The sequence below is a fragment of the Sycon ciliatum genome, chromosome 7 (assembly GCF_964019385.1).
Source record: "Sycon ciliatum chromosome 7, ocSycCili1.1, whole genome shotgun sequence".
Lineage (NCBI taxonomy): Eukaryota > Metazoa > Porifera > Calcarea > Leucosolenida > Sycettidae > Sycon > Sycon ciliatum.
The window spans coordinates 4884103-4906232 of NC_088649.1; the positions used below are offsets into that span (position 1 = coordinate 4884103).

General features: G+C 49.8%; 2 protein-coding genes across 2 annotated transcripts in view; both read right to left on the bottom strand.

Moving 5' to 3' along the window:
• Positions 1–240: 240 nt before the first annotated feature.
• Positions 241–6008, bottom strand: LOC135821532 (uncharacterized). Its single transcript, XM_065334529.1, has 4 exons — positions 5882–6008; positions 4434–4594; positions 3235–3760; positions 241–1333 (listed from the first exon to the last, which is right to left on the bottom strand). Exons 1-4 carry the CDS (start codon positions 6006–6008, stop codon positions 483–485), a joined length of 1665 nt encoding a protein of 554 aa, XP_065190601.1. The 3' UTR covers positions 241–482.
• An 8527-nt stretch (positions 6009–14535) lies between these two features.
• The window catches only part of LOC135820805 (radial spoke head protein 3 homolog B-like), a 30024-nt gene continuing 22429 nt past the window's right edge, over positions 14536–22130 (bottom strand). Inside the window, exon 10 of the mRNA XM_065333850.1 lies at positions 14536–15994. Within this exon, the coding sequence (XP_065189922.1) occupies positions 15606–15994 (389 nt within the window). The 3' untranslated portion in view covers positions 14536–15605. The remainder of the gene's footprint in view (positions 15995–22130) is intronic.

Below are 22130 nucleotides of genomic sequence, written 5' to 3' on the forward strand. Positions count from 1 at the left end.
AGCGGGAGGTTACCGAAGGATGCGCGTGTCTGTGCGGTGGTCGATTCATGCACGGAGCTCCTTTGGCAAGCATTGTCGTGTACAAGCTAGAACACACAAACACACACACACCTTCACACACGCACATCTTCACACACACACACACACACACACACACACACACGCACACACACCTTCACACACACAAGCACACCTTCACACACACGCACGCACACACACCTTCACACACACACACGCACACACACACACACACACGCACACACACGCACACACACATACACACACACACACACACAACTGCACCTGTACACACCTTCACACACACGCACACATGCTTAATGGTAGAGCGATCACACAGGTGGTGTGCATACACTATCCCGGGGCATGGGCATAGCTTGCACACACACGCACATGTTGTTCATCAGCACCATGTCTGCACTGCTTGTGGCGTCTCCCGAAACCTCACCACACACATAGCGAGGCTAAACTAGGCGAGGCTCTCCTATCGGCAACTCCTCAGCGTTGCCGTAAACCAGTGCCGCGACTTGATCCACTTCGTCCCACTCACCACTACTTTTTGGGGTCTGCAAAACGTCGATGGGTATTTCATAGACAAGGAGCGTCGGCTGTGGAGAAGGTGATCGCAAAGCCTCCACATCTTCTGACACATCCAACGGCAGTGGGTGGTGTTTGCTGACGGTAGCAGCAGCAGCTTCCGTGGATGTCGTGGTGGTGGTGACGGTGGTTGAGGGGAACGGGTCAAGCTGGCCCCATGCCGAGCTGGCGGTGCCGTTCGTCGTCGCTGCCATCACGTCCGTGTGGAACCAGTTGAGCTGCGAGCGCTCCAGAATGGACAGGCGCCCCGCCCTGCTGTTGCCACCACCACCGCCGCTGCCGCCACCGCCATCGCTGTTACTAGTAAGCATCGGCGGGGTCTCCGTTGCGTGCCGTCGCAGCTCCAGGGCTCTGCCAATGCTGGCTATGCGTCTACGTATGGAGTCCTTGAGATGATGCCTGCCGCTAACGGCACCATGCCAGGGTGAAGATCTGGTATGCGACGATGACGACGGCGGATTGGGGCTATCTTGATAGGTATTCCCGGGGGCATTGTCCAAGCATGAGCTGGGCTCCTCGATGGTGCAATACGTTTGGTCGCTGCCGCTCCTGGCGCTGGGTGTTCTGTGTGCGCCAATCCCAGGCAATACCAAGCTGCTGGGTCTGTCGGAGGTCACGCTGCAGGGCGGCGCGGTGCTGCCGCCGAACAGGGACGCCTGTTGGCCGCTGACGTAGGAGTTTTGGCTGTCCGTTCGGATGATGCAGCTGTGGTTGGACACTGCGGGCGCGAAATATACACGCACACACACATGCACATGCACACTTACACACACACACATGTACACATACACACGCGCGCACACACACACACACACACACACACACACACACACACACACACACACATGCACATACCGACAGAGTAACACATAGTCAAGGTAGATGTCAGAGGGTTGCTTTGTGACAATCCTTAGCGGATAACTGTCACTGATTGGTAGCATTGAGTAAGGGGGGATTATAAATAGAGGGAGATAATTATACCGAATACCTGTAGTGTCGCGTATAAAAGCATGACCTGTATAGAAGCATGACTCGAATAGAGGCCGAATTTTCAAAGTGCACCATGACACAGAAGCACGATTTGAATACTGTATGAGTACAAATTTTCGTTTGGAATTAACTTTCGCTATATTCGTTAGGGGCGCGAAATAACTAAAGTTTGTACCAAACTAAAGTTTTTCTTCTGAACGTTCGGGTGACATACATCGACCAAAAACGAAATTTAGTACAGTCAGACCTCGCATAACCGCACACATCTGTTTTCCACAAAAATATCCGGGTGGGCGAGGGAGCCGGATACAGTAAACACCTGTAATGGCGGCCACTCGGATATGGCGACCACTCAACCATGGCGACCACTCAACCATGGCGACCACTCAACCATGGCGACCACTCAACCATGGCGACCACTCAACCATGGCGACCACTCAACCATGGCGACCACTCAACCATGGCGACCACTCAACCATGGCGACCACTCAACCATGGCGACCACTTTTCCTTGTCACGGACGCATTCACATTCAAAACACCTCGGATAAGGCGACCACTCGCTCAACGCGACCGACGACCACCCACCCGCGACCGCGCTGCACAGTGCTAGTCATGTAAATGTACGCATTGCATGGTGCACCAGGCACGGTAGATCTACACATCAGTGCAGGAAGTGTAGATGCACATGGTGCATGCACGAAATTTGACAGGTCTGCGGACCCCAGGCACATGAGTCGTGCTAGAGTAGCATAGGCGTGTGCACTGTGATGCACTGATCAAAATGATGTATCACATGTGGATATGGTCTCGTGACCCACTGAACCTGGATAAGAAGACCACCTGGCCACGGCGACCACTTTTTCTCGTCCCTTGAGGGGTCGCCTTAGACAGGTTTCACTGTAATCGAACACACATACTGTATGTATGCATGGCATATGCTGTACATTTGTAACCAGCTATTTTCTTCCGGATGGCGAGGGATCCGGATAAACGAGGGATCCGGATAAACGAGGGATCCGGATAAACGAGGACCGGATAAGCGAGGTCTGACTGTATGTAACAAGCCGGCTGGTGGAGTGAAATAACGAAAGATTTCGTGAACGAAAACTTGTATTTCCACAGTAGAAGCCGCTCTCTGCAAAGTATATTGTCAAGAGTACATGAAAACCAGAGTGTGCAGCTTGGGGTCTACTCTGCTATGGGTGTCTGTCACGGCGGAATTCCGTGATTACATCATATTTGGTGCAGATCTGAGGCGGGAAATGGCGTAGTGCGTACAACTGAGCTGCAGTTGTGCAGAAAGAGACCTGCTTGAATCCTGCTTGTACGCACTACATCACTAAAATGATGTAATCACGGAATTTCGCCGTGACAGCAACCCATCCGAGCTGCACACTCTGGCTTTCATGTACTCTTGATATTGTGTAAGTATATGCATGGCATGCCGGCAGTACATGTATGCACGTGCACAGTGTAGACTGATGATGCTGACGTAGAAGCATGTTTTGAATAGAAGCGTAACTTGAATAAAAGCATGGTTTGAACCCCGGCTTATACGGCCGCAAGCACCTGCTTTTATACGCGACATTACGATAGTCAGTGTTTTAAAACAGTCTGATACACTTACACCCGATGGTGATGGGAATGATGTCGCGGGCAGCTGAGCGTGCCCGGGATCGGCAACAGCGCACCAGCAGACCCCCAGCCAACAGGACCAGCGGCACGCACATCACCGCCACCAAGCCGGCGTAGGCGGGCGAGAGCGAACTCTTTGACTTCTCCTCCGACCCCGGCCGCCTGCTGCTGTTGGTGACAACAACGGGCGATGGCGGGGGAGACGCAGTCCACGGGGAAACGGCAGAGGGGAGTGAAGGAATAGAGACAGGCTTGCTCCATTTCATGATGCTGCCCATAGAAACGGCAGGGGGTGATGGCGGTGGAGAGGCATGCCTCCTCGACTGCACAGTGCTGCCTATATCTTCGGGCTGTTCAGGCCTTACCTGCAGCTGCACTATCGCAGTTGCCACGGAGACGCGCTCTGCAGACTTGGACCCGGCGGTCACAACGCACCTGTAATTACCGGCGTCTTCCCTCTGGACACGCTCTATCGTCAGCTGGGCTTGAACGGCACGCGTCATTGCTCCGGAGATATCCTGCGCGCAGATCGACACGAGAAGATAAAGAGACAGCAGCGAACGGTGTTGCAACTCAGATGGTCAGACAAGGAAATCATATTAAATTGAAAACCTGGAAACCGTTGGGGCGCAAGTTATGCGTTAGAGTCCGCCGACTAGACCAGATTTTGAACAGCCAGACGTGTAGAATCTAGCACAAAACTGACAAGGAGAACGGAAACGGTGTTTGGCATTGTAATAATTATAGTTTCTCTCACGCCAAATGAAGCGGAAATCGGGGCCTGATGGTGCTCACTGATTGCAGTTCTGTTCGCCTTTAAATTTTGACTACATTTTGACAACTTTTTTTACCGGCAAGGTGGAGATGAAGCTTGAAAAAGTTTTTCGGTGAATCTCTGGAGAAGAACCTTCTCTAGCCTCCTATAGTTTTATTTTTACTTTTGGACATAATTTGAAAAAGTTTTATAAAAGGTCCGTGTTATATTTCCACGGACATTTCATAAAACGTTTTCAAGTTTTGTCCAAAAGTTCTTAAAAAAACTATAGGAGGCTAGAGAAGGCTCTTCTCCAGAGATTCATCGAAAACATTTTCAAATTTCATCTCCACCTTGCCGGTAAACTCAAAAATGTAGTCAAAATTTTCCCGCAAAAGGTGTACCGCCCCAGCCACCTTAACATGGGCAAACCTTACCATCATCCATATACGTTCTTGTGTCCAGTAGGGAGACTTGATATCCACTGGAACTTTCCACTCGACGCTGGCGTCGGGTTGGTAACGATAAGCGCACTCCATCGTCACAGAAGCGTTCACATCGGTGAGAAGAACTGCGAAGGTCTTGACCAGAAAGACAACTGTGTGATCACAGAGAACACAAGGCACATGGTGACAACACGGGCAATCCACAATAGCACGACCACTGCATACAGTCAGACTTCGCTTGTCCGGTCCTCGTTTATCCGGATCCCTCGCCATCCGGAAGAAAATCGTTGGTTACCGATTTACAGCATGTGCCATGAATACCTACAGCATGTGTGTTCGATTATCCGGTTCCCTCGCACATCCGGATTTTTTCTGGAAAACGGATGAGTGTGGTTATGCGAGGTCTGACTGTATCCCCGTAAGTGCAAACGAACGAGTGGTGGCCCTATACGCTTGATTTGGAATTGTTTAAATAGTTTCGAAATCCTTTTACAGGCGCATAGTCCGCATGGGGCACGTGCACCCCCCCCCCCCCCCCTAAAAAGTTCGACCTAGGTTCAGCATGCATGTAATGACCCCGGACGACATGCACCGGCCATCCTACACATATGCGGCCGTGCACTCCCCTAAAAGGGGACCGGCTCCGGCCGCGATTTTACGTTCAGCTGGCGGGTACAGTTATGTTGGATAGCGGTCAGGTCTATTGAAAGCGGGCTCCTCTGCTTTCAGGGTGAGTTAAATTGCATCCTGCTTGACTAGACACGTCTCTGGTCTACTTCGCAAAACCACAAGTCAAATCTGATCTGACTTTTGGCTTGATGGGCTCGATTGTTCTGTTGAAGTGCAGTAGACCCTGTCAAGGCGACCAATCGGATAAGGCGACCACCTGCCCTAGAAGAACACTGAAACCAGCACCAAGGAATGCTATTTCCAGCCAAATAACCCTGGATACGGAGACCACCTGGTAACCATGGTAACAGAGACCAGGTTTTGAAGGTCCCTTGAATAGGTTTCAGTGCATGTTATTTTGTGACAACAATTCCCTTGCCTGACGATGGCCACGTGCCAACACGTAAAATAAAGGAACACACTCAGACTTGCATGCTTCGGAAGCGGGTTTGTCCACAAAGATCTTTCTTTTTTTTACAAATGGGGATGCAAGAAGACTCAAGATTTCTTCAGCAAAACTTTTTTACTTCATCAATGAGATTGGTGATGGCGGAGCGTATAAAAGTTCCTCTCTTATTTTCACGTGCACGCACGCACGCGCGCGTGTGTGTGTGTGTATGTATGTATGTATGTATGAGTGTACGTGTGTGCGTGTATGTATAGTAATACTGCAAAAGTATGTGTGCGCGCGTGTGTGCATGCATCAACAGACGCATCACCAGCAGAGAGCAGTGCGAGGTGACAACCATTTGATTGTGCTGATGGCTTACCTGGCAAGCCACTTGCTACACTTGTCTGCTGCTTGCGGGTATGAACGGGGGTAGCTGCTTGTTCCACTGCTTCCACCCGCCATAGCAACTGGAGCAAACCAGCCAATAGCCAGACCGGAGTATGCATGCTTGGAAGGACTGCATAAATAGAGAGAGAGAGAGAGTGAGTGAGAGAGAGAGAGAGAGAGAGAGAGAGAGAGAGAGAGAGAAAAGAGAGGTAGAGATAGAGAGAGATAGAGAGAGGGGAGTAAGGTGATAAGACCTGGCCAGCGTGCGATATGCTCAGAAGTCTTGGGGAGGGCTTGTTCAAACTGGACAAGTTTCATGTCATAGTCCTGCCTAATTGTGTACAGAACACAAACTGCTGGAATTCCCCCAGTGAAATACTGGTGATAAAATCTGCTACTGCGACTATCAACAGTCCACCAACAAGACTGCGATGACGCCTGTTGGGAATTCCCTAGTTAAATTAAAATTAAATAGAAGAATTCACATGGAAACGAGTTATGAAGCAACTTTCCACGGCTGTAACAAGATGATAAGCTGTCAGAAAGTGCAATAATAGGGCACAAAACTGACATGTTACTGAGACATTCAACAACCTGAATTGTAGTTCGAATTGTAGTTAGACCGCATTGTCATAATTATTATTAACTGGTCCCGTGATGGTCCTGTAACAGTCGGCATTCTTTGTTGCCGTGGGATTTAGCTTGTGCACATTTTTGCTGCGCTCACCTTCCCCTCATTGGTCCTCGAACCTTCCAAGCTGGAAGGCTGTTGGTTTGAGCACTGGAAGTGTGTGAGAGCTAGGTCTCAGGTCGTTGAATGTCTCAGTAGCATGTCAGTTCTGTGCCCTGTTATCGCACTTTCTGACAGCTTATCATCTTGTTGCAGTCGTGGATAGTTGCTTCATAACTCGTTTCCATGTGATTTCTTCTATTTTATTAATATTATTGTCTCAGTATCCGAATACTAAAAATTAATGATAAAACAAGACTACAGGAATCATGCAACTGGGATCCGTTTTCTATGGGCCAGACATGCATATGGCGAGCTGGCTTCATTGCACTGTGCAGCTACAGTGCGTAAACAAAATCAAACACCACACTTGAACTTGCCATTTTACCCTTTGACCGACGGACCCTACATTTGTCAATCAAGGATGATCGATGAAATCAAGAATTTCAAACATTTTCAAACTACAGCATTGTCGCGCGCCGAAGAACGAACAGGCTAGGATTTCACCAAGCACAGCGTACCAATGTATACAAGGCGACTCGACTGTGCATAAACAAAATGGCCTCGGCTAGGAGGCTGACCCCCCCCCCCCCCCCTCCCCTCCCTTTCCCGTTCTTCCGCACCCAACAGGACTGTATCGTAACTTGGTCAATTCTCGGCCGTTTGGAGAAATTAAAAACTCTGCCTGGCAATCAACGTTTTGTATGGAATTGATATTCATGCACCCAGAATTTAAAACATTAATGTCACGTCGGTACTCTAATAGGCCATTCACACGACGGACAAACTTACTTTTATCGTACCGTTTCCAAGGATATTTGCTCGGATACAATAAACTTGGACACACGCGTGCAACTGATTTTGTATCTTGGCCGAGGCCCTTTTGCTCGCGATTATCTTTGCACGCCAGGAAAAGTGTCGGTTGTTGAAAGTGCGTACTGCAAATGCAGTGCTTTAACAAGGTAAAAAATTCAAATTTTATATTTCCCGGCATTTTCAGGAGGTCACTATGGATACATTGACGGTTGCAAAGTTTTCCCAGCACCGTGTGAACTGGATCACGGTTTGCCAGTGTTATCTTGGTCACACACGTGCAAGTGTTTACACGTCGTGTGAATGGCCGACAACGAATCGACCAATGGACATTTGTGCTGATACGAGGGACTGTGGGTTTTATTTGAGTGCATGAGACAGGGCGTGTGCATGATGCTGGCAAGTTACGTAATGATGAAGACAGCGTGCCATGGACTGACCCATAACATGAGCTAAAAACTACTGCTGCATTCTCTTGTTTATGAGTTCTTGCCACTTGTAGATGTTCATTGTACTACAAGTGCAAAGGTCAAATCAAGGTATACAAGTCAAATGAGTTTTCACCCTGCCACACGCAGCACACTCTGCAAGATTGTTGATTGGTCATATCTGTAGAAGCAGTCCATTGGGACACAATACTGACAATAGACTAGTCAATACTATGACTGTCATCTTGGTACGTAGATCTGTGGACATGGCGAGTCTGATCCAGCCTCGGAACCGCAATGATAAAATCGCGACGTATTTCTGCCAACCCCTGCCCTGGTGCATGGCATGAACCAGATCAGGTGGACTATGACCTCCAAAGTCTCTTTGCCTGGGTGCACGAACCGGTGCACTCTGAACCCTCAATTCGAACAAATGCGTGCGCGTGCGTGTTGTGTTGGACGAAATTATCAACAGTAATCATGATAAGCATTACATGAAGCCGAAGACAAGACAAGCATACTACAAGTAACAACATCGTGTAGTGATGGAGGAAATTTAAACTAGGAAATCAGCATTCGAGCAAAGCTTTTGGCACTTACAATGTTGGAAACTGTCCTCCTCCGCCGTACAGTGTAGATGAGAGCGTCAGCTTGGCTCCAACTCCTGCCGCCCGACGAGCAGCCAACATTCAGATCATGAGGTGAGCGCCGTCGTCCGAACAAGTCGTATGGCATTCCATATGGCCAGACTGCGTAAGCACGCCGGTGGGCATGTACTCTCGAGTATAGATCTACACCACCACTCAACCAAAACAACTACAAAACAGCAGTCTACATTCACGGTAAGAAAGGGGGGCTGCCGTTCCCCTTCACTTTTCAGCTTGCTGCGGGGACTCGAAATTAACCAGATGTTCACACATGCTTAGTATGAGCTTAGCCCGAGAAAGAGTAAACTGTCAAAGAGAGTCTTTGAAAGAGGTGCTGGGAACGCCTGCTGCTCTACTCAAGACGACAATTCTCCCACTTTCCTTCGTTTTCTCTTCCTCTCTTTTTTTTCTTTTTTTGAAAATAGAACGCCAGGTACGATACCGGTATCGCGATGTGGACGGTTTGTACTACCTAGTTTGTACGCATCTCGATAGGTGCTTGGTGCGCTACATTTTATAGTTAGCTAGCTGTCGTGTGAGCGTACAGTCTACTGTGAAGATCGCACCCAGACTGTCAGAGTACTTTTTTTTGTTTGAAGTTTTATTTTACATCGCAAACCAAACGGGCATTGATGCCCAATATTATGATGGCGATAGAATAAAAAGTGTGGCTCGATAAAGCTTCACTTGCGAAAATGAGAAAACAGTCAAAAGGAAGTATTTGTACCGGTAATTACAAGTCAAGTTCGAACAAAGTAACAATCAGGGAGAAATAGGAAGATGAGGGCCTATGCCAGAGGGAGGTGCTATTCGGCCATATTAACCGTAGAAAAACACTTTCAGCAATCTTTTAAACGGTGTTGGACGACGAGCGGACGTGAGTTCCTGTGGCAGGGTGTTCCAAAGCTTCACGGCGGAAACCAATGGTCGGCTGTCGCCAGATGTTCGCCGAGGTAGCGGAACAACGTATTTGCAATTGTCATTGCCACGGGTGTTACTGGGAGGTTGGAGGGCTACTCTATCTTTCAGAAGAAGGCTGATGCTGCTGGTGTGGACACGGTGCATAAGGAAACGGAGTTTGCATTTGGCACGTTCAATTACAGGGGTCAGGGAAAGGCGAGTGTATATAGGAGTGGTATGGGACGGGAAGGGCAGATTGGCTACGCAGCGAACACATCGCTTGTCGAGGACAGTGAGCTGGTGCCGCTGCTGAGCCGTGAGGGCAGAGAAGAACGCGTTTGATCCATAAAGCATGTCAGGAAGTATAAGGGCAGAATAGAAGAGGAGCGACTGGCGTTCAGATAGCGACGGGCGGATGGTTCTCAGGGTGGTTAGCTTCTGGGAAGTTTTACGTACTATGCTGGAGACCTGCGCGTCCCACCGAAGACAGGAATCGATCTGTAGGCCCAGAAAGCGAGCAGTGGTGGTCTGGGTGAGAGGCGTCCCGTTGCAGTTAACGTTGAGTTCCAGGGTACTACGGCGTGATGCCTCAATGGCTAAGACCTGCGTCTTGTCAGGGTTTAAAACCAGGCCTTTCCCGTGTAGGTAGTCAGCCAAGTTTGACACAGCAACTGATAAGACTTGATTTAGGGTTGCTACGGATCTGCTTGCGGTGTCGAGAAGGATGTCATCCGCAAACAGCTGGGAGTGTGCTGGGCTGGTGACGCTATGGACGTCCATGGTATATAGTGAAAACAGCAAAGGACCCAGTACACTACCCTGAGGGACTCCACACTCGCATGCAGTTAGGCCCGAGCACTCTCCACTCGCCAGAACTACTCTCTGTCGACGGTCCGTGAAGTAGCTCGCAAACCAAAGCAAAACAGTCGAAGATACACCCAAAGCAAACAAATCTTGGATCATGAGCTGGTGCCGTACTTTATCGAATGCCTTGCTCATGTCCACTAGTACTGCGCCAGTATGTAGCTGGTGGTCTGCTGACGACAGATAGCGGTCCATGGCCAAGGTCAAGGCATCTTCCGTGGAGTGTTGTGGCCGGTACGCAAACTGATTGGCGGGCAAAAGTGAATGGGTTTGTAAGAAGTCACACAGGCGTTTGTGGACTATCTTCTCCAAGATCTTCGATGCTATTGGCAGCAAAGATATGGGACGGTAATTGCGAGATGCGTTCTTGTCACCAGACTTAAATAGGGGTCGAATATTTGCAATCTTCAGGGAGACGGGCACAATGCCAGACGAAAGGGATGCATTAATTAATATGGATAGCGACGGGGCGAGGGCTGCTGCACAATGCTTCAGGATGAATGCCGGAATACTGTCGCTGCCCTCAGCTTTACGAGCATCGAGTCTCACGAGAAAGGTGAATACCTCCTCAACACTAGTGGCCTGGAATTCCCGCAAAGGTTCCCGTGGTGACGGACCACAAGGTAAGGATAGCTGCACAGGTCTACTTGGATCGGAGACTACTCCACTGAATTGCTCGCTGAGTGCTGCTATACTGACAGAGGGTGGAGTGGAAGTTTTGGTCCGGCCGCTGAGCTCGTTTATTGTCTTCCAAGTGAGGCGCGCATTTGCCTGACTCCGTGTGAGAAGATTCTTGTAATACTGGGCCCTGAGGCGTCGGGACATTCGCTTAGCCTCGGCTCGTGCTGATGTGAATACAGTTCGCAGATCCATGTCAGTCGGCGAGGCTCGCCAGCGACGATGTGCTGCGTTGCGAAGTAGAATAGCGTCGTGGAGGGCAGGTAATTTCCAAGGACAGGGCGTGCGGGAGGAAGATTTAGGCCGATACGTTCGGACAGGAGCGTGCTCGTCCAAAACGGAAACAATCTTGTCAGTCCAAGAACACCACATGGCATCCACAGTCTGAGCGGTTGAAAAATTCTCCAGGTCACAATGATGCAAGTCATGAGCGAATCGGTTCATATCGATCCTTGCTAGGTTACGACCGCACTTGACAGCAGGAGGTTCCACAGTGCACTTGAAAGGTAGGTCAATCACGACCGCAAAGTGGTCGCTTATGGTACAAGGGAGAACCGTGCAGGAGGTTATCGCTCCATCCACAGCTAGGGCGAGATCCAGTGTTGTTCTGCTGCCGTGGGGGGCAATGCGGGTAGTGTCCTGCACCTTGTTGCTGATATTGAACTGGTCGCAGAAGCGATGTAAATTGTCGAGCTGAGGGGCTTGGCGCCGGCTTACGTCGACATTGAAGTCGCCCGTTAAAATCAGCGGGGACGATGGCATTGACGCCGCTGCTGTGCATCTATGGTCATGACACATGCATGAGCACTTACGGTTAGCAGGCAAGTTAGACGAGGCCACATCAATTTGGAATCCAGAAGAGTCGTTTTCGCCAAATAAAGGAGTGACGTCAACAGAACCGTCCATATCAGTGCTTGGAGAACCACTTTGGGCAATCGGGGTTGTACTAGAGCTATCTTCTCCGCTTTCTTTAGACCTGGTTGACATGGGCATGGCGAACCCGTATAAAACAAGAAAAAATCAGCCAAAGTTGGAGCTAGAAAATTTGCATCCTACTCCTACACGTACAACTTGTCCCATCATACTACTACTGCAAAGCAGGGAGTCGTAAAATACCGTACGACTCCCTGCTGCAAATACATACAGTGAAACCTGTCTAAGGCGACCACTCAACTCAAGGGACGCGAAAAAGTGGTCGCAGTGGCCAGGTGGTCTTCTTATCCAGGTTCAGTGGGTCACGTTGAGCGAGTGGTCGCCTTATCCGAGCTGTTTTGACTTTTGAGTGTGAATGCATCCATGACAAGGAAAATGGTCGCCATATCCGAGTGGTCGCCATATCCGAGTGGTAGCCATTACAGGTTTTACTGTAGCAGGGTTGTTTATCACCCAGGCTGTGTTTACATGAGAATTTTCAATCCGCGTCGAGTTCAGCCCGAGTTGAAAGTCTGTACCAGGGAGTATTTCAATATTGTACTACTCTCTGGTCTGTACGATAGACAAAATAGGTGAGCGTTTACATGAATACAGTTGACCCGGGTCAAATACTGATATGCCGCCAAAAGTCCACTTCTAGAGTCCTGTATGGTCACTTGAATACTTTCGCGCGAAATTTGCCTGTGCACTGCTATTCAAACCTGGCGCGAGATACGCAGAGAAGTACGTTAGTACCATTTTCTTGCCCATGGTTGATTTCAACCCGGGTCAAGCGCAATGCGTCCTGTAAACGCGCCGTTCATTTTGTGTACATGGCAGGTTGAAATCTGACCCGGGTTGAAACGCCTCATGTAAACACAGCCTCAGGGTGTAGAACATCAACAATGGCCATGAGTCCATGTCTGACTATGCAGCTCCTAATATAAAGCGGTAGGAGGTGAGTAGATCAGACCCACCACAAATGGTCAATGACGGAAAATCCCTTTCACTACATCCGATTTTATTTTCCACAAAACTCACCCACGGGGTGGCCCACTGTAGACCGATATGCCTGTAACCATGGTAACTTCGAGGTCCATTCAAGGGTTCGGACTGTGACTCTGAGCTCCACTGATGAGAGCTGCCAATAGCCCTTTCCCAAAGGTGCTCTTTTAATTCGCACTTAGTGCTTTTTTCCGCGTCCCTCAAAATATGCTGAAAAGTGCTCTTTTGTCAGTGAAAACAGGCAAAAAGTGCTCTTTTTCAGTGAAGCATTGCCATGATACATGTTCAGATATGAACCCAAGCTGAGAAATGAATACGCACTCTTCCATTTATGGGTCCACGAAAGGCAAAACAGGAAGTAAAGTTCAAAAACCCCACTTTTTACAGCATTGTGTACAAGCTTCACCAACGTGTTGCCCCCCCCCCCCCCCCCAAAAGCGGCCAAGGCCCATCGAGCACTCGGAAACTGTGATCGCATGCATGAGCAAACAGATTTTAGCACTTTTTCAGCTAAAAAAGCTCCAAAAGGGGCGATATTCACCAAAAAACGCAATAAAGGGCGAAAGAAACGGGCTTTTCCAAAAAGGGCCAAAAAGGGCGAGCACCTTTGGGAAAGGGCTAGCTGCCAAGGTGGGAACAACTACAATAAGCCCATTGCGTATTGCCAAATATGGAAGGTATGAGTAATGCATGTGAGTGCACTGGGATCAGGAATGCACTGTTCAACACCCCAGACTAGGGACCGGCGGATTCTGCTTGAAAAGGTGGCAGATTCTGCTCGAAAAGCAGTGAAATTGGCAGAGCCATACAAACCTGATGGCGGGCAATTCCTCGAATTCTGCTCCACTTTTTTATCCACATACCAAACATGCATGAAACTTACCAGAAAAAGTACCGAATTCTGCCAATTTTTCTGCCGGCAGAATCCGCCGGACCCTACCCCAGACGACCATGCCCAAGTGGGTGTTTTGGGCGTTTATGGTACAAATTACGTCATTGCGCAATGGGCTTATATCGGGGTAGCTATCTGGAGATTGAGTAACTCCACGGGGTTAGGTAATGTACAATACTGCTCAAGGAAATCCGATCGAGTCACTCAAGTATGCTAAGAGTGTTGCGCAGCCCTACACACTGAGACGGCTGCAAAATGGTGCAAGGCGCAAACTTGAGTCATGCGGCCACCGGATTTCATTGAACGGCACTGTACATGCAATCTTGCAAAAGTAAAAAAAGTGCTGGGATGACGACTACATCATCATAGCTCAGCGGTTAGAGTATCGCTGGCCTCAAGCGAGGGTCCCAAGTTCGAGTCCTGGTGGTGACAGCCAATTTTTTTCTTCAGATCAGTGAAGTAATGGTACTTCGTACCCTCTACTAGTCTACGGCCTAGGCAGTTCATATGCCTGAGCTAGCAGTCAGGTATACATTGCATGCACATATAATGCAATCAACTCCTGCTACTCGCAATAATTATTACTGAGGCAATAAATAGTATAAGCGAAGCGGACTTTACGAAATGGTGAATGAGAATACATGTATCAAAATTGATGTTCCAAATCGATTTTCATCAATTTTGAGACATGTATTCTCATTCATCATTTCGTAATGTCAGCTTCACTTATACTATTTATCGCCTTAATTAATAAAGTTATTGTCTCCTCGTCACCTATTAATTATTACTGAGGTAGGACTTTCAATTTGGCCAGACCGGCGTATGCAAAAACAAATTCCAGAACGTTCATCAGTCTGAGGAACTGAAAAGGGTAAAAAAAGAAAAGAAAAAAAGTCTAGAACAGTGATACGTTTATGTCATAATTATTATGTACAAACTATCCTCATTGAGGACGCACATACATGTGTGTCACGGGCAGGATACTATAATGAATTTTTTGTATATGAAGTTGTTATAACTATTATGGCCTTTGGTTGAATCATGTACAGTCGTGTAACGGGCACACTAGCATTGCACTTCGATCAGTCACAGGTATCCGAGCTAGGAGTTCCGACTTCCAAGACTCGCCGGCACCGAAAGCCCGGCCGGCCGTGTGACCTCCATCTCCGCACACAGCAGGCACGACATTGCGATCACATGCTTGCTCGCTATGTGAGCTGGCCACTTCACGGCAGAGTCCTTCAAGTCAGCGTCGCGTTAGCTGATCCCTTGTCCTGATTCGATGGCGTCCAAAATCACTGTTGTAAACAGCACTGCATGCTCCATCACTCCATGAACCAGTGTGCAATGTAGATCTACATGGCAAACTATATGATGCAACACACTCAAACACAGCTCATCACACATAATAATATGATATAGTTATTATTATTATTAATGTCTCTTGTAAGCATGATAACGTAATGATCAAGAAAAAACGATGTCACATGATGTCACAATATGATGTCACAATAATATCACATCATCGTGATTATCATTTTGATAATCACAATGATATCACGATGATGTCACACTAATGAGTATATTTAGTTACATAACTGCGTTTTTGTTGGAAAACAAGCCATGCTGATTCGAGCCACCTGTGAACCATGTACACAGCTGGATGAATTCGTCACTGTCATCATGCTTTTCAAGAAACATGATGTCATCAGCATGGCAATGATGTCACTAGAAGTACCATGATGTCACTCGTAGAAGCATGATGTCATCAGCATGGCCATGATGCAATCAACATGACCATGATGTCACTAGAAGATCGATGATAACATCGCAGAACAGGCCGCAGACTATGCTTGGAAGACGCCCGCATCGTCAGCAGGAGCGTCGTCGTCTTCTTCGTCATCTTCCGCAATGTTGTCATTGTCTTCGTTCCCAGCGCCGTCCGCCTCTGCCTCTTCTGCTGCATCTCCATCTATGCGCACCTCCTCTTCAGGGTTCAGCTGCGCCACTTCCTGGTCGCCGAAAATCCTCGCGCCGTCTTCCGGGACTTCTTCGTGCGCTGGTGACTCGTGCCTGGAAGCTTCTTCTTCACCGGCGTTGCTGTCAGCTGGCTGTGTTTCTGCCATGAACGTGTCTTGATCCTCCACTGCAATGGTGATGGCTGGCTGCTCCATTTCCTCCAGAAGCTCTGGGTAGTCGTTGCCGTATATGTCGTCCACCATTGACGCAATCATTTCTGAAGGCGAGAAAGAGAGAGAGAGAGAGAGAGAGAGAGAGAGAGAGAGAGAGAGAGAGAGATTCTGTATGATCGGATTTCAGACCGAGTGCAAGTTTTCGGACAATTTAGCAGCACTGAAGATCTGGTAAAGCACCACACCTCCAAACCACTGAACACCTCCACCTTTTATCTTGCATTATACTGGCATGAACGGCAACAGCATCCTTATAATAGATTGCTTGATGGTTGCACGGTAATGAACATAAAGCTCAGAGTGTCAACCAACTAGCCTTGCAGTTCCATTGCTGCACTCTCTGCCTTGTACAGTTGTAGTTCTACTGCTGCGCTGTGTAACACTCTCTTCCTCCGCTGTGGTATTGTGCAATACACTCTGCCTCCACTGTAGTATTGAGCACTCTCAACACACTGGGTGCATACCTCCGGTAAACACACAACAAACATGTTGCATGCAGTTGTACTGTATTGTACCGTAGAATCGATAAGCCCATGGGCGTATCTGTTTCACAAGGACATTTCGGTGGGCTTAAACAAGAACATGGGCTTATACGCGGGCATGGGCTTATACGCCGACACCAAATTGTGCTATTGAAACGTATCAAGGAAGTGAGACGTACATTGCTGAAAACCACTGTGCAAACAAAAACAACCGCTGAAATGTACGAAAAAAACTATAATGTACATGACTATGTACATTGTACAGAACTATCACATGTCACATGTTGCACGTTGATACTATTAGTGTATTGTAGTTACGATTTGTGTACAGAACTGTCACATGCTGCAAGGGCAGTGTGCGAGATTTATGAGTGTCAGTTGTCATATTGTCAAGGAGGGAGTGTGCGAGATTTACGAGTGTGATTTTGAGTGTGATTGGACAGGACACTGCGCTGAAATAGAATGAGTGTTGTTGGGATAACATCATTTACGAGTGTGTTGTTACAATACAGTGTTTGTTGTGCGTGTTTGTCGGATACGCCGATATAATCACTTGCATAGATAATACTTACGTTGTTGCTTGCATTCTCGCTCTCCACAGCAACTCCATTGCGTGCTGCGTTCTATGTATTCCTATTCTGTACACTGACTCTCTCTGACAGGGTTTGCTGTCACCCTGTCTCTGGGCGCAAGCACCCTCTGACAGACCAAACTGATTTGCTTCATCTCCACAATATTTATCTCCTTTCGATTTGAATTTCTGTTTGTTCTGCACTCTGATTTTTCCTTGTTGCACCTGCGCTTTTGTACGCGGAACTTTGCTGTCGCCATCGCGTCGCCATTATTTATATCCATGGTTACGTGGTGGTATGACTCATCGATGCATCATGCGCGCATGATATGATCATTCTTCTTTTCTACTCGTACACTTCGATATGCATGCACGCACACTGATGTACACGTAGACTACACGTAAGCCAATGCACGCACGCGAGCACGTTTCGCTGAGGACAGCGATTTGAGAGAGAGAGTTGGTCAAGTTTGAGAGAATGGTGGTTAGCTTCTTGCCCAGATTAGTGACAGTTGTGGTTGTTGTTTGCCTTTGCGTTTTCCGGGTTTCATTCTCTGCATTTTTAGTTGTGTTCCATGTCTGCATGTTGTTTTCCGAGTGTCAGTTCACTACACCAGAGTTCGAACAATTAGAATTTAATACAGTCTTCACCGAAAGGGAAAGAGTCCTAAACAACTGGTCCTTCGAGCCGGATCTCGGACTGAGCTTGTTCTGTAGAGTGTAGTAGTATGTAGACATTGTAGTAAAGTTATAGTGCTGTGGAACGTAAAGTTAGCATCATGTCCTCGGCGTCAGCTCCGCGTACGAGCCAACGCACAACCAAGGGTGTGCCACCATTGAGATATGGACACGAGGAGCCCGAACTCGCCGTGGCTGCGGATAAAAGGAGCTCGGTGTCCGCTGTCCCGTCCAGGGCCAGTAGCGGTTCCCAGCTCAAGGTCGAACTGAAAGCTACAGAGCTGGAAGCGGCGGAGGAGCTCGCCACCATGGAGTTAGATGTAAAGAAAAGGGAGATTGAACTCCGCAAGGACATTTGGGCCAAAAAGTTGGCGTTAGAGGAAGCAATAAAAACGGAGCAGCTGTCCCAGAGGAGTTCCCCGAGGCGGCGAGGGCATGGCTTGACTGCGGAGGCACTTGCCAAGTTTGACGATGCCTTGCAAAGATGTGGCAACACTCGTGTCGTCCCGGCCGCAAAGTGCGTATCATTGAGTTGTGTGGACCAGGGTCGTGTTGTCAAGCCACCAGTGCAAGCTGGTGCCGAAACCCGGGGATATGATAGCCTGACTGACCATACAGCAGCAGTGGATGGCGCGCGGAACATGGACTGGAGAACGTTAGCCGCAAGGCAGTCAGCTGGCACGTCTGAGGCCTCCGACGATTCCGCAGTGTCATTCAGTCAGGCTCAGCAGCCAAGGCCAATCTGGCACTCAGCTGTGCGGCATCCAGGAGCTGCAGTGCAGCACACAATGGCAGTGCAGCACGGAAAGCGAGCCGTGCACCATCACCACGCTTCAGTGCACCAACCAGTAGCAGCTGCCTCGTACCTAGTGCGGCAGCAACCAGTGCTCAATCAGCTACCTGTAACCGTTGCGGGTGCACTGAGCATGCCACAGCCGCCACCACAACAGTCACAACCGCAGCAGACGTACAGACCACAGCCTCGTCGAATCGTCGAACATCAGACGCTCCCACCCGACATGGCCCGCGTGCAGAAATGGGCAGACGGCATACCAGACGGTTGGCGCCAGGGCATTCGCCAGGCACAAATAAAACCGTTGGAGCTGCCAAAGTTTAATGGGGAAGAGAGCAGCTACATGAAGTGGCAGCAGCGTTTTTTGCGTCTGGTGGACGAGGACCCATATGTGTCCGACCACTACAAGATGGCTCGTCTTCGCGAAGCAGTAGCCGGTGGAGCAGCAGAAGATCTGATAGCGGACTTGCTGGACGGCGAGGGTGCGTACCAGTCCGCAATGGCTGAGCTGGATGCGTGGTATGGTGGCAGCCAGCGCGAGCTCGAGCGCCAGCAGAAAGAGCTGTATGCACTGCCACGCATTCAGCACGACAAAGACACCACCGCTCTGCAGACGCTCGCCATCAAGCTCCGCAACGTGCTGCTAAACATGCAGGCGGGCCACATCATGCCGGGAAGAGAGATGTACGTAACGGTAACACAGAAACTGCCCCGCAACCTTCTGCTGCGCTACATTGAGCGTTATGACGACGCCACTGGTAACGTGGATGATCTGTCCAGATGGCTGCTGGATAGAGTGCATCGCATGCGCCAGGTCGATGCTCGCATTGGGGACGTCCTGACGGTCAAAAAGCCGGAGAAAGCGGCTACAGGGCGTACGCAAGGCCACCACACCATGGCCACCGTTCCAGCAGCTAGCAGCAGAACAACGTCGGCCTCGGCACCAGAGCCACGAACAACGGTGTGCCCGGTGTGCCAGGGGCATCATGCCCTTGCTGTATGTGCTGAGCTGCGCAAGATGTCGGTGCGCGAGAGGTGGGGAGCGGTCAAGCCCCTGTACAGCGTTTGTACGAATTGCCTACAGACAGGGCATCGTTCAAATGACTGCTCTGCTAAGCCATGTGATGCGTGTGGACGAAAACATAACAGTTTGTTACATGTTTGGAAATCGGACAAGCCACACATTAATATCTCTACTACTGACGCCAAGGCCAGACACACAGCGGTCAGCAGTTCGACACAGGCAGCCAGGCAGCACACAGCATCGCCAACAGCCAGCGTGCCGTCAGCAGGTGCGGCACTGCACATCCTGCAAGAGCCAGCTGCGACTCTACGCGCGTCCGGTGGAATGGCGTTCATGACCGTGTCTGCCACACTAGTCAACAAGGACCGCCAGATGCAGGTGACCGCCCTGCTCGACTCAGCGTCATCAACGAGTTACGTCACCGAGTCTGTGGCCCAGGAGCTTGGACTTACGGGTCCTCAAGAGTCATTGCAGACCACAGTACTCGGAGGGAAGACAGTTAGTGGTACCCGACCGCACATCAATGTCGGTGTCCAGACTCAAGACGGCAGACTGGCCCAGTTTAGTGCGTGGGTGCTGCCAGCTGTAACGCCAATGAGTACGGTGGACTGGGCCCAGAACAGCGGCACGTGGGCAGGAAACATCGAATTCCAGCCGTTGCCGTCTCCAACAGTGGGCATTCTGATCGGTCTGAATGCAGCAGAGCTGCACACGTCACTGGAGGAGCGCAGCGGCCACTCAGAGAGCGGACTGATTGCCCGGCGCACACCACTCGGTTGGGTGTGTTTCGGCCCCTTGGGGAACAACAGTACTGCACTGCAACATACCTGCATCGCCCTGTGCACTGAGGCTGGCGTACAAGAAGAAAGTAAGCTCGATGAGATCGTTCACAAGTTCTGGGAGACAGAAAAGGTGGGCACCGAAGCGGCAGCATCCAATGTCGAGACGCCATCGCCAGCTGATCGCCAGGCCGAGTTACACACCAACGACACTGTGCGGTATGAAGACGGGCGCTACACGATGTCCATTCCATGGGCGAGCAGCCAGTCACAGCCTCAGCTGACCTCCAACCGCATCATGGCTGAGCAGCGGTTGAGGTCCTTGGAGAAAGCACTGGACAAGCGACCAGCAGTGAAGAAGCAGTATCACGAGGTCATGAACAGTCATATTGAGAAAGGCTACGTCAGCATGGTACCTACTGAGCAAGCTGACGGAGAGGACCAATGGTATCTGCCGCACTTTCCGGTGGTACGCGACGATAAGAGTACTGTTGCGTTCCGAGAACGCACCTAAAACTCCAGTCTACTCTCGAGATCACTCAGATCGCAACTGACTTTATTTACAAGAACACGAGGTGATAAATCCAGAAGACTCCGGAACATAACAGCAAGCTACATGCAATAACTATGTACAGGGCAGTTCAAATCGTACGGGATTCATTGTACGCTAGATTGATTGTTCACTTAGCTAACAAACCACAACACAGGCGGAAGCACGCGGTTGACAGGTCGCGTGCGTAAAACAATACAGATTGTATATCAGTGGTTGTTGATTGCAAACCACAACATCTCCCTTTTTCTTGAGAGCAGAGGCACAGCTACATAGAAGAGTGAGGAGGGACTAATGCACGACAGTAGAATAGAAGAGACTATCAATAGTCAGGATTGTGGGTAAGATTGTTACAAGTCAAGCCGAACGGTTGGTTGGCTTACGCGGCTGGATCGCCGCAGGGTTGGCTGGGGCTCGGTTGGGCCCTGGTTGTCCCGCTCAACTTCGACCATCCTCGGCTCAGGTACACGTTCCTCCGGCTGAGGAGTTTGGCGCGGCATTGCGCTGGGCAGCATGGCCAGGTGGCGTCGATTCCTGCGGTAGCGCGACAGGTCAGCCGTGCTGACAAGGTACGACTGATCAGACCGGCGATCAGCTACTACTGCCTCAGCCTTGAGGTCGGACACCCAGACAGATGTCCCTTGCTGTAGGACCGGGAGCTCTTGCGTACGGCGAGCGGCATTGAATGTTGCACACTGTTGCTCTTTACTCTTGGCCTCCCACTGCTGAAGTGCTGGGAGATCGGGCCAGCTCGGGGTGAGTGCCGTGTCGGATACTGGGAGGTTCGTTCGCAGTCGGCGTCCAAAGAGTAGCTCTGCTGGAGAGAAGCCATTTGCGAGAGGTGTAGAGCGGTATGCCAGCAAGGCTTCGTCCGGATGCTGGTTGGATTCGAGGAGACGCTTTACAGTTCTGACCGCCCGCTCTGCTTCGCCGTTGCTCTGGGAAAAGCGGGGACTGCTGGTGCGGTGGGTGAACTTGCTTTTTGCAGCAAACGCTTCGAACTCCGCACTCGCAAACTGTGGCCCGTTGTCTGAAACGACGGTTTGCGGAACTCCATGGATGGCAAATACCGCAGACAGTGCCTTGATGACCGCACTTGTCGTTGTGGACCGCAGCACCGGGGCGTGAAGGTAGCGGGAGAAATGGTCCACTACGACGAGACGTTCCGTGCCGTTGTGCGTTAGGATGTCCACTCCTACCCTCTCCCATGGCAAGGAGGGGAAGTCGGTTGGCTGAAGCGGCTCAGGAGGCTTCTTCAAATCCACGCAGACACGAACAGATCCGTTCGGTTTAATCACTGAGA